Source organism: Pygocentrus nattereri, chromosome 6, assembly GCF_015220715.1.
Source record: "Pygocentrus nattereri isolate fPygNat1 chromosome 6, fPygNat1.pri, whole genome shotgun sequence".
Lineage (NCBI taxonomy): Eukaryota > Metazoa > Chordata > Actinopteri > Characiformes > Serrasalmidae > Pygocentrus > Pygocentrus nattereri.
The window spans coordinates 7,233,072-7,245,930 of record NC_051216.1 but is presented as its reverse complement, the minus strand read 5'-3'; the positions used below and the strand labels follow the sequence as shown (position 1 = coordinate 7,245,930).

General features: G+C 42.3%; 1 protein-coding gene across 1 annotated transcript in view; it reads left to right on the top strand.

Annotated features, from left to right (window-relative positions):
- Positions 1–12,859, top strand: part of itga4 (integrin alpha 4) — a 74,912-nt gene that overhangs the window by 29,865 nt on the left and 32,188 nt on the right. Inside the window, exons 10-14 of the mRNA XM_017710597.2 lie at positions 426–534; positions 7,671–7,765; positions 9,114–9,204; positions 10,220–10,265; positions 11,523–11,677. Of these exons, the coding sequence (XP_017566086.1) occupies positions 426–534; positions 7,671–7,765; positions 9,114–9,204; positions 10,220–10,265; positions 11,523–11,677 (496 nt within the window). The remainder of the gene's footprint in view (positions 1–425; positions 535–7,670; positions 7,766–9,113; positions 9,205–10,219; positions 10,266–11,522; positions 11,678–12,859) is intronic.

Sequence of the window (12,859 nt, the reverse complement as noted above, 5' to 3'; positions counted from 1 at the left end):
TGTTAATGAGAATAGGTCTGAGGGTGGAGTTGCTCTTTAGTGTGCAATTCTTGGTCAACAAAACCTGTCAGACTCTTTGAGAAGATACAGTCCCATAGAAAGACATGGGAACTCCACAAAACAGAAATACATGCTGGTGCTGCTCTGGGAAATGTCATTTTGCATAGTGAGTGACAAAGTGCAGACTTTGAGAAATGAGTGTGAAGTTCTTTTCTACTAAAGCTGTAGAAATCTGCCATATTCTTCCATTCCACCACTCAGTGTGACATGAATAGCTTCAGTCATTAACAGCCTAATGACTAATTAGATGCTGTTACACAAAGCAGGAGCTAATCTTCTCTATAAGTTGAAAATAGGCATCGTATCAATTATTCACACTGCGCTGTAAGAAGGAAAAGACTGACGTGACGTGTTTTCGTTCTCAGGCAAACATGAAGGAGGCAGAATTCAAGCTGGTTGGAAGTGAGTCGTACGCAGCTCGATTTGGAGAGACCATCACTGACCTCGGCGACATCGACAATGATGGCTATCCAGGTAAAACGACCAGTTTGTGAGGGCACACCAAGACTTAGAGCAGCACTTTTTCTGGAGATCTGCCCTCCTGCAGGTTTCATATCATCCAAATGTAACCTCGTTTGGCTAAGCAAGAACGTTTGAGGTCAGAGCTAAGTTAGGGGCTGAGTTAGTGACCACTACCTTACCTTTTACCACCTCTACTACAGCAAAAACAGAATTGTTCCATTTTTTCATTTTGGCTTTAACAAAAGTTGAAGGAAATTAGATTCACTGCCAATTTACTACTGTTTTAACTTAGCAGCCTGCCTTAAAAAGCAACTTTTTAAAGCATCTAAATCCTAATACATGCTTTAAAAAGTTGCTTTTACATTTTTGTGTGTATTGAAGCTCAACAGTAAGTCTACTGAATTTACTATCTGAATTACTTAGTATCAGAAGTTCAATTAAAACTTTAAGGCAGGCTGGTGAAGTAAAACAGTAGTAAATTGGCAATGAATCTAATTTCCTTCAACTTTTGTTAATGCCAACATGAAAAAATGGAACAATTCTGTTTTTGCTGTAGTAGAGGTGGTAAAACTAGTACATCTGTCCTGTCTGACTGCAAGTAAAGATCTTGGCACCACAGAAAAACAACGTGCTGACCGATACTGCTGCAGCGCCATGACTGCCAGCAGACTTTAAACAAAAAAGACATTTCAAAGCAAAAACAGGCTGGGGCGCTGGTTTGAGTTTGTATGGAATGGTTTACTCTGGCGGCTAAATAGATGTCCTAACCAGCGTGTGTCCAGAGACCTCCTCCTGACTGTGATTGGCTGCACAGTAGTGCAAAGGCCCAATCTTCATTTCGATTTCCACGCATAGATTTCGCAATGCTGTGAGGTAGAAGTTTGTACTCCTGCAGATTCTCGTGGGACCCGCCACAATGTCTCACGGTGGTGGACTAAGCGGTCGGGAAACCAGCCTACTGGAGCACGCATACAGAGAAATCCAGCAATTTGATGAATAGCCTAAATAAAGTAGAACAATCAGTAAATCCTATATATAAACAAATAAAATAGTAACACTAATACAAATGAAATGAAGTCTTTCTAAAGAATTACGAAGCAACTGATCACATGAACAACAAACAAATTCTCGTTGCTTACAGAGACGGCAAAGCCTTCAGTCTGACGGCCACAGCTGCCCAGCAAAACACCAAAAACAAGCGTGGTTTAATTCCTGCTTTGCGTTGACTGGGAATAAATGGCATTTGGTGAAGTTACTTAACAGAGTGTCTGATGACCACGACTGCCATGTTATTTCAGCAGATGATCATGTATTTGTGAATAAAATTTGTGTCTGATATTTAGGGGCAGTCGTGGGCTGGAGGTTAAGGATCTGGCCCTGTGACCGGAAGGTTGCTGGTTCGATCCCCAGCGCCGACAGTCCATGACTTGAGCAAGACACCTAACCCCCAATTGCTCCCCGGGCGCCGTGGATAGGGCTGCCCACCGCTCCGGGCAAGTGTGCTCACTGCCCCCTAGTGTGTGTGTGTTCACTAGTGTGTATGTGGTGTTTCACTTGCATGGATGGGTTAAATGCGGAGGTGGAATTTCCCTGGTTGTGGGATCAAAACAGTATCACTTAAACTTATATGGGCTGTCAGTTCGCCTTGACGGACCTGCGGGTGGGAGCGGGACAAATTGTTTCGGTTGAGGATGGGAGCGGGACAAATCAAATCTTGTGGGACTGTTTTTCTTACTTATTTTTTCAAAAAAAGGGCATGAGGTGCTTATGGAAATACTTTGAGGCAGATAGGAACAGTAATAGAGTATAAAAGCCAGTATGCAAACGGCCGTTAGAGTTCTCATCCAGGAATAGAAGCACCTATTACTTCCATGCTGACCTTCTATCATGTTACATTTGATGAAAACCAACTCAGACCAACTCAAACTTGTGTGACTGTTGGTAGTAGACTGATCGCCCCTGTTCTCACTGGCTCATTGAGCAAATTCTTTTGGGACCTGTTTCAGAATGTTTAGTCAGCTGCTCTGGCCTTAAATGGCAGTTCTACCAGATTAGCATTTTTTTTTCCCGCATAAGATACAAACAAAGTCATTCAGAAGGGTTTGGTGTGAAATGCGCTATTCAAGGGACACTTTCCGGTTATTGCTCATTGCTCATAGTGGTGGCGATAGGAACCAGACGTCTGAAGCCTCTAAAATCTCCCTCGCAGAAAGTTATTACATGAAATGGTTACAGATACACACATTTTTGTTTTAATGCCAAAGTTTTAGAGTACAGTCATGGCAGAGAGGCAAAAATAGTACCTAAAGAAATACTGAAAGCTCACTGAAGGTTCATGTGTGGTTTTGCATAGTGAATCAAGTGGCTATATTTGTGTTGTAAGTAAGAAGCTGAGTCAGAATTTCCCTTTAAACTTGCAAGTTTAGCATTTGATCTGGTATTTAAATGAAGAATTGCGCTTAATGGCATTTAAGTTTTGCTGTGGTATTGAACTGATATAAATTTCACTACTAATTTAATCAACTACCAACATCTCATCTGCCAAGTCATGTTTGGTGTCTTAAGTTTTCCTCCTTTAGTTTTGCCTAGGAGTTAATGTGGCTAACAAGTAAAGGACGTATGTCACTGAATTTCTTCAGGCTGACAGACTTCAGTAACCCTCTTAGACTAAAGAAGCAGGCTATAGACACCAAACCTGTCATAGTAGATCAACTAAGTCGGAGTTAATGGGAAAACTGTGCAAACTTGATGTTATTGGTGAACTAAGGCTTTAAGAGGTAAATACACCAGCCTTTCGTCAAGAGCAACTCATTGGCATTGTGTTTTGAAAGTTCATTCGCAGAGCGCTGCTGTACACAGAGTCCCAGAGGGAGGATGGGGTGCGGTTCAGAGATGAGCGTCTATCTGTGTGTTGTGTTGGGGAGTGGTTAAGTGAGAGCAGCGTGGTTAGAGGAGACGGCCACAGAACAACAGCCACTAACCACACGCACACATATGGTCACTAACCCACTCCCTCCCTCGTCTCTATATCTCTCTCTTGCTCTCTCACTCCTCATGCTCAGAAAAAAGGTAGTAAACTGTCACTTGGGTGAGACGTCTTGAGGACCGTCAGTTAGGGAATGTAATTACTGTATTAGAGCTGCAGTTGTTTTAAGGCAGCATTGATTCCATAAGATCTGACTGGACTCCAGGCTTTTTTATTTAGCAGTTGTTGATATACCAGCTGCGTCTGATACACTTGTACTAGCACAAAACCCACTAACACATTACCATCATGTCAGTATCTGCTCTGTGGGGGGTCCTGTGGGGGTCCTGACCACTGAAGAACAGGGTAACAGAGTATCAGAGAAACAGATGGACTACAGTCAGTAACTGTAGAACTACAAAGTGCTCCTATATGGTCAGTGGAGCTGATAAGAAGGACACTAAGGCCCAGTCCCATTTCTCCTGGTCACCCCTACCCCTTGTTTTCGAGTGTCAGCCGAACCCCTTGGAACTGAGTTAGAAGTGGGAGTGGTTGAAGTCTGAAATGAGACCCTCTAATAAAAGAGCATCACTTCATTAACAGCTACCAGCGCTGCTCTGTGGGCGACCCTGCCCGTCTGCAGGGACAGCAGAGGAGGGGAAAGTTCAGCTCCTCACTGCTGGGCTTTAGATACATGTAGGGCATCATCGGCCTTTAAAGAGGATGTGACGTTTGACCAGAAAGCAGACGCTCGCGGCTTGAGATCAATAGTGAAGCTTTACTTGTGGAATCGTAGAAGCAGCGAGTAGTCAGGATACAGGCGACCATAACCGACAAGGGAAGGACTGGCCCGAGTCCACAAAACAGGCGATGAATCAAAACCTTGAAAGCAGTCCTGCAGGCAAAAGTACAAAAGGGCAAGTCCAAAAATCAGGGTCACCAGAAAAACAGGCAGGAAGTCGATACACGAATGAGATTAGAACAGAAATAAACGCTCCGTAGTTTCGCAGAGGAGAGCAAAACTTCGCAAGGCAGCTAAGCTAAAGCCCAGGCTTAAAAACGAACTAAATAGATCAGGTGACAGTCAAACAGCTGTGGAGCATTAAAACTCAGGCGATCTAGATCACTGATGGGTAGATGAGGATATGTCAGGATTCTGGGAATTGGAGTCCGTATGCGGACTGGTTGCAGGCGTGACAGAGGGGGTTTAAGGCGATTACTCATTATCGCCCACCCCTAATTCTTCAGTGATATGACGCTGAAGTCAGATATTCCCCAGCTTCTTATACAACTTTTCCCGTTCCACCTTAAATGGTTCAGCAGTTACATTCTGGCGCTTCAGGCGTCGGAACTGCTGGACTATTTAAGGAGGAACGGGAAAATTACAATACTTTTAGCAATTTTTTTACTTGTTATGAAGAAAACGAAGACTATAATACATTGAAACGACATTAAACTAAGATAATATGATGGTTATTGGAATTTTTTTAACAGAGAAATATTTATTTGTGGGTTTCCTTGGTCACTTGTGCAGCTTAGTATGTCAGTCAGTGGCTTAGTATGTTTTTTTAAGTTAAGTGATACTTTTTTAATCCCACCAACGGGGAAATTCCAACCTCTGCATTTAACCCATCCGTGAAGTGAGACACCACATACACACTATTGAATACACACTTGCCCGGAGCGGTGGGCAGCCCTATCCACAGCCCCCAGGGAGCAATTGGGGGTTAGGTGTCTTGCTCAAGGGCACTTCAGTCATGGACCATCAGCCGAGGGGATCGAACCACCGACCTTCTGGTCACAGGGCTGGTTCCCTAACCTCCCGCTCATGACAGCCCCCCCCTTACTGCACATTTTCATGATTTCTAAACTCTAGGAGCAGGATCTCTGTCTCTCTTTCTTTCTCTACATCTAAGACTTCATTGTCACTGTCATTGGCTCATTGTGGTTTAACTGAAACTTTCTGGTTAGTTTATCTTCCAATCTGTTTTTTCCTTCGGTGTCATTACAGTCTTTTGTACATGCAGATGTTTTCCACTTCCGCTGCGAGGCTCCACCTTTGTGTCAGAAGCTCATGTCTCTTCTGAGTCAGGTTCAGTCTGAGTTCAAACTAGGGCTGCAACGGTTAGTCGACAGCAAAGCAAATCCAGTCCTGCAGGTCAAATATATGACACAATAAAAACAGCCGACTAGCTCGTTCATTGGTAAATATGAAAATCGTATTATTATTTATAGTAAAACACTTTCAATCGAATGTTATACTCCATCAGTGTTACTGAAGGGCAGCGTTTAATCAAAGGACCTCCAACACAGGAGGGGATGGCATTTTATGGCTACTGTGAAGAGGGTTAAGTGTTCAAGGCACTTGAGGAGGAATTTACTGGCCAAAATCAGGCCAATGAGTACTGGCCTACAACAAAAGCGTGATAAACTTGTAATGTGACAGGAAAGTAACTTCTTCAGTACTAATAACAATACTTTTGATACCAATTGATAAGTTTAACTTCATGTTGTCATATAGAATCAGAATATAGAGCATTTAGAAATACAATAGGCTCCCGAGTTCGATCCCCGGTGATGCCACAGCCATCCCTGACTGGGAATTATTCAGCAGTGTGCTAGCCAACACAGTGTCTGTTAGCTGACATAACAGAATCAGCAGCTAATGCTCTCCTCCAGCGTGTTTGGGTGTCTAATGAGGTTGCATTAGCAGTGATTTGAGTTTCATGTGACTCAGAGGAAGAAGCTGGCATGGGAAATTACGGTAACACTAAAATCAGTACTTTCATATAGCAGTACAAAGTGTCGCCTACTAACTACTCGCCTGGCATATTATGGGTGAGGTTGCCACCACAGAGCTGTGGTTATTGACTGCGGTTTCCGCAGAACTCAATGCAAACTCGTCGCCTTTTGTTGATATTGGCCGTTTTGTGAGGTGAATAAGCAGCTCACAAATCACGAGATCAACCTGGAGAGTTTTCATTTTAGGAATGGGGCGCAGAGCATTCCGAGCGACAGAGGTCAGAGGTGAGATAGTGTTGCTGAAATGGGAAAAACAGCGCCTCATTCTGTGAGTTCGCTGCAAAAAATGGTGTCTTGTCAAGTAAAATGATCTTAAATTTAATCAGTAAATCTAACATTTCCCCTGTTGAGATTGTTGTGAGCTTAATTTGAGATTAATCTTATTTCTAGATATTTTTTACTTGTTTTAAGTCATTTTATTAAGGAAATTCATCTTCGGCAGATGCGTAGTCCAATCACATTATTATGACCACCATCTGAGATCCAGAGTGACCGCCGTGTGCAGCATGGATAGGAGCTAGATGGCCTGGGAGTGACTCAGTAAGGTCCTGGTAGGTTGTCACAGGTATCTGGAGTCTGACTGCACAGCTGCTGGAGGGTCAGTGAGCGGACACGATGATCAAGGTGGTCCCACAGATGCTCAATTTGGTTCACGTCTGGTGAATTAGGGGGCCAGGGCAGTACTTCGACGTCTTGTTCATGCTCTTCCCACCAGTGTTGGACATTTCTAGCCATGTGGCACGTCACATTGTCTTTGTGGAAGATCCCATCCACCCCAGGGAAGATGACCAGCCTGTATGGGTGTACGTGAATCGGTTGAGAGTGCCTTCCTCCTGGATGAGAAGGCCCACAGAATGGCACAGAAACATTCCCCAGGCCATACGCTGCATGAACTACGTGCTTCAGAATTTTCTGCCAGTATAGTGGTATAAAACAAGTAAATGATGTCTAGAAATAAGCTATATTATCCTCTCAAAATCCGTCTCAAAATGGGAAATATTAGATATTGACTAGATTTAAGATCTTTGTACTTGACAAGAGACCATTGTTTGCAGTGTGGAGGAGTTGGCACGTTCATTTTTCTTTCTTCAGTAGCTTTGTTAGCACTTAAGATGATCAGATTTCATTTAGATTTTGTCTGAAATTAACAAAACGAAGCTCATGTATGTGTTTCAGTCTTAAAGACAAAAACAGCCTGGGATAAACGGCGAAAACGGTCACATAACAATGAATTATGGTAGTTCTTACAAAAAAAACACATATTGTTCAATAAAACTGAAGAAAGATGTGGATGTGGGGCCTTTAACATCAGACGTTTATTGTGAGTGTTTCCAGGTTTTTGGCGCTTGTTAACGTTTATCGGACGCTGATTGTGTTTCAGACGTTGCCATCGGAGCGCCTCAGGAGGACGACCTGCGAGGGGCTATTTATATCTACAATGGGAGGAAGAGTGGCATAGCATCAAGGTTCTCTCAGGTACGTCTGCTGTTTATGTCAATGCTGTAGTCTAGGACATCTGAGGGGAGGAGGAGGAGGAGGAGGAGGGTCAGGGCCCTCTCTTTCCTCCCTCCCTCTCTTCCTGTCCCGCCACATCCCAGTTCACTGAGAACACCCCATCCTGTTACAGCTGTCCCATTGTTTCTCTCTCTCTCTCTCTCTCTCTCTCTCTCTCTCTCTCTCTCTCTCTCTCTCTCTCTCCCCCCTCTCTCTCTGTGTACATGGAGACAGTTCCTTTTGAAAAGCTGCAATTTCCTGAAACAGTTGGTTCCCCCTTTCTTGAGAAAACGTCGCAAGAAGTCTAAAAACCTTATTAACCCTTTAAAATCTCAGGCTTATCGTTCAGTAACTACAGGGACCTCAGTGCAAACTGCCTGAGCTATTCTAAGGTTATAGAAGTGTGTTATTACACCTTTGGGCCACAGAGTAGGGACTGTTTGGGTGGTGGATCGTTCTCAGCACTGCGGTAAGACTGATGTGGTGGTGGTGGTGGTGTGTTAGCTACAAAGCCTTAACCATCGTTGTAAATAAATAACTCCTACATAAAGTTAAGACCCCCTGAATAGACTATTAAATGAAATAAGCTTAATATAAAACCAGAGGAGGAACAGTCACATCAGCAGGTTCTCTGAGCTTCACCAACCACCCAACCACATCTACACATAACCATCACCCAAACAGCACGCATCACAGAAACCTGAGCGTGGATCACTGCGTCCCTCTCTTATATAATCCTGTCCCGCTTTCTGAGTGTAATATTATTCAAATATTCTAATTCTGGACAGGATCTTTCTTAAACAGCTGCTCTGTAACGGTACTGAATGCAGTCCAGCAGCGACGCTGACCGCCGTAAAATGGCAGCACTGTTGGCGTGCCTGGCTGGACCCAACGCGGCCATCGGTTTGTACATCTATAGTGACCTACTGGCTGCACTGCCCCCACAAGGCCTCCAGTAGTACTGCTCCATTTTTATCCATAACCTTTCACAGAACATGCACAAATATGGACGAAATGAACGCAGAGCGTGGACAGACGTCTTCGTCTCCATGTCATTGAACATAAATGAGCCTGATAATCTCGCATCAGCTTTGGACAGTGTCAGCTATTTTCATCACACCGGTTTAACCTGGTCTTGGGCAGTAAATGAATAGAGACTGAAGGGGTTGAGAACAAATGAGCTGTTTTTCAGGTCCTTCAGTTAGAAAATGTGACTTTTATTATGAGCAGCTGCAGACAACAGTTTCATTTTGGCTCATAAAGGGTGTGTGTGTGTGTGTGTGTGTGTGTGTGTGTGTGTGTGTGTGTGTGTGTGTGTGTGGGTGTGCAGAGGATCACAGGTTCCATGTTAGGCGGCAGCTTCAGCATGTTCGGCCAGTCCGTGTCCGGAGGAGTGGATGTTGATGGCAATGGTTACCCAGGTAACGCCTCTTCTCACTACAAGTTTTCCTCTTTTCTTTAGGAAATGATACAGTAATGCAGAACTTTGCATGCCTTAACTTCACTCTTCAGCGTGTTCTGTCTCTTCATACTCTGATGTGTGAGTCATCCGTCAGTCACGGCTGCAGCCTCCTCTCCTCAGACACAGTTCACAGAGTTGTTTTGAGTAATTCGTCCGACACACAGACAGGATTTCCTGTAAAACTTGTTAACTTGCATCTGCTTCACACACGTAAATAAAGTACGAGAAGCTTATCAGCTCCTCTGTGTCTCATCAGCTCACATTTTAACCACACTTGTAGGTGAAAAACCTAACAGAATATGAGGTGTTACACCAGCGCAGACTCAAAACCATACAAGACAACTCGTTTTCACCAGCATCTCCGTGGAGCTTAGAGCAGCACGTGTGATTAAAGATGATATGATTTTATGATGTTTAATATATTTGATGCATTATGTGAAGCTGGTGAAGTTACACCTGACAAACATATTTTATATATTTATTTTATACACTTTACAAACCACATAGTTCAGTATTGATAATATTGATACCAAACTTCTGAACATTAACATAACTGAGAATCTGAGTTTGTACTGCATTAGAGTATAATATTGTAATATTGTACATATTCATTTATTTGATGTGTGTGTGTGTGTGTGTGTATGTATATATATATATATATATATATAATCATTGTTGAAGAAAACCTTAAATTGAAGCAAATTTCCAAAATGATAACTTTACAGGAGAAGGAATGAACCTACTTTACTTTTAATATAAGTCAATGGAACCAGAATGTTTTCCAAGTCATTTTGGGTGTATATATATATATATATATATGTTTATATATATATATATGTTTATATATACATGTATATACATGTGTGTCTATATATATATATATATATATGCCTAAGTGGTCATTTTCAAGCTTAGGCCTTAAGGGGTTAATGCATTATAACTTTAATTTGCATATCTTTTTCTCTCTTTTGCAGACGTGGCAGTGGGAGCTTTTCTCTCCGATTCTGCAGTGGTGCTCCGGTAAGAACAACTCGGCATGAGACACGTTTTACTGTAACATGGCTCAGATAACTGAACGCATGGATTTGCTCATATGTTAAATAATGCTGATTATGTTAATTAATGAGCAAAGTCATCAGAACATTGGCAGTTAGAATTTCAGTGTATGTAAGCAGTCAATTATATCGTTCACTAAAGATGATCAAATATAACTCTAGAGTTGGTCTCCCAGACATGAATATTAAAACTAGTCTTAAACTAAATTACACATGCATTATTTTCCTTAGTCTATGATTAGAGTTAATCTCGTTCTGGGAAAACAGCCCATGCATATGGATTAAGGCTAATCTTGGACTGTTTTGCAGTGCTAATTCACTGGTAATTCACTATCGGAAATCAATTCAGTCTAAAGTTAGGCTTAATCTGGGTGTGTGAAAGCAGCCCGTGTTGTATAAAGTATGCAGCATTTGCTGATCAAGTAAAAGCAAGTAAAAATGTAAAAGTGCTGATTAGAGGGTTTTCCTTTAACGCCCTAATGAATGCAGTTATGGGGAACTGGAGAAGCAGATGTTACTCTGTTTATGTCTGTAGCTCAGAGGTCAAAGCTTTTCATTTGCAAACCAGATCTAACATCCTTGATCCAGCTAATCACAGCCTTCTGAGGCCGCTGACCAGAGCTGGGAATTTTTTATATCATGATAAATTGCATCACAATATGCTTTGCCATCAGTACTACCACCACCATGTTTAAATGCCAAGAGAGCATAATTAGTCTTGTTTTAGTGCTAAATGTTTATAAAAATCTATGTATTCATATTATTTGTATGTTTTAAATTTGACAGTACTGCTGCTTTTACTCTGTTTCAACTTAATAAACCTCATAAAAATGAAATATTGTGATACATATTCGATTTTCATCATGAAAATGTCCTGAAGAGTTGTAAAGTTAGATTTTTTGGCGATATCGTAAGCTAAACTACCCATGAAAAGTTTTAGAACACCCTGATTCTCCAGAGCTTTTTAATATGAACGAGCTTTTTCCTTCGTTATGATAGCTTGCAGTGCCATTTTAAAGCCTAAGCAAGTTTATTTAAAGCAGAATGTTATCACATATGTTCATATCAGTGACAGTATTAGCAACAGTCCTGGAGGGCGTTAAAACCACCTTTTCAAAAGAAGTCAAATCGTCTGTAAGTGTGACAGTGTATATCTCTAGAGGTAACAGCCGATGACCTCTGCTGTATTGTATGAAGCTTAATCTGGTGCTGTCCCGTCTAGGACTCGTCCAGTGGTGATGGTGGAAGCGTCCATGATGCTGCCGGTCAGCGTGAACCGATCTGTTGCTTCGTGCGCTGAGAATGGCCTTCCTGCCGTCTGTGTGAATGTCACCGTGTGCTTTAAGGTCCAAGGCAAGCGCATACCTGGACAAATAGGTAAGACACTTGCTGTTAAAATCAATCAATCAATCAATCAATCAATCAATCAATCAAGAACGAAAACAAACCAAGCTTTGGGTTTGTGTCCCATAACCTGTGCACGATTGTTTTGAAGATCTAAGAATGCTCTCACCCATTTAGCTGTTCTAGAATGTTCTTTCCCCATTAACACTGATCTAGAACGTTCTTCTGCCATTCACAGTGTTCTAGAATATTGTCCCACATTCGCACTGGTTTAACTTTTACTGGAGCATTGTAAAGCTAAATGGCAACATTACAGTGATGTTAACTGGAAAAAGATTTTGTTTGGTGGGGAATGGTGGTGTTTGGTGGGGAATGGTGGTGTTTGATGGAGAATGATGGTGTTTGGTGGACATTGGTGGTGTTTGATGGAGAATGATGGTGTTTGGCGGACAGTGGTGGTGTATGGTGGGGAATTATTATAGTGTTTGGTGGACATTGGTGTTTGATGGAGAATTGTAGTGTTTGGTGGACATTGGTGGTGTATGGTGAACAAAGTTGGTGTTTGGTGGGGAATGGTGGTGTTTGATGGAGAATGATGGTGTTTGGTGGGGAATGGTGGTGTTTGATGGAGAATGATGGTGGTTGGTGGACAGTGTTGGTGTTTGGTGGGGAATTATAGTGTTTGATGGACTTTGGTGGTGTTTGATGGAGGATGATGGTGTTTGGTGGACGATGTTGGTGTTTGGTGAAGAATGATAATATTTGGTGGATAATGTTGGTGTGTGATTAATAATGTTGGTGTTTGATGGAGAATGATGGTGTTTGGTGGACAGTGTTGGTGTTTGATGGGGAATTATAGTGTTTGGTGGACATTGGTGGTGTTTGATGGAGAATGATGGTGTATGGTGGATGATGTTGGTGTTTGGTGAAGAATGATGATATTTGGTGCATAATGTTGGTGTGTGGTTAATAATATTGGTGTTTGATGGAGAATGATGGTGTTTGCTGGAGAATGATGCTGTTTGGTGAAAAATGATGGAGTTTGAAGGAGATTGATAGTGTTTGGTGCAGAATGTTGGGGTTCATTGTGACCAGAAGTCTGTTGGAGCGGAGATGTAGGGGACCAGCCGATTTGGTTTGTCAGAGCTTTCACTGGAACGTTCAGTGCCAAGTCGGCCGTTTTTAGAGTACTTTTTTCAGAACTTTCTTGTTCAG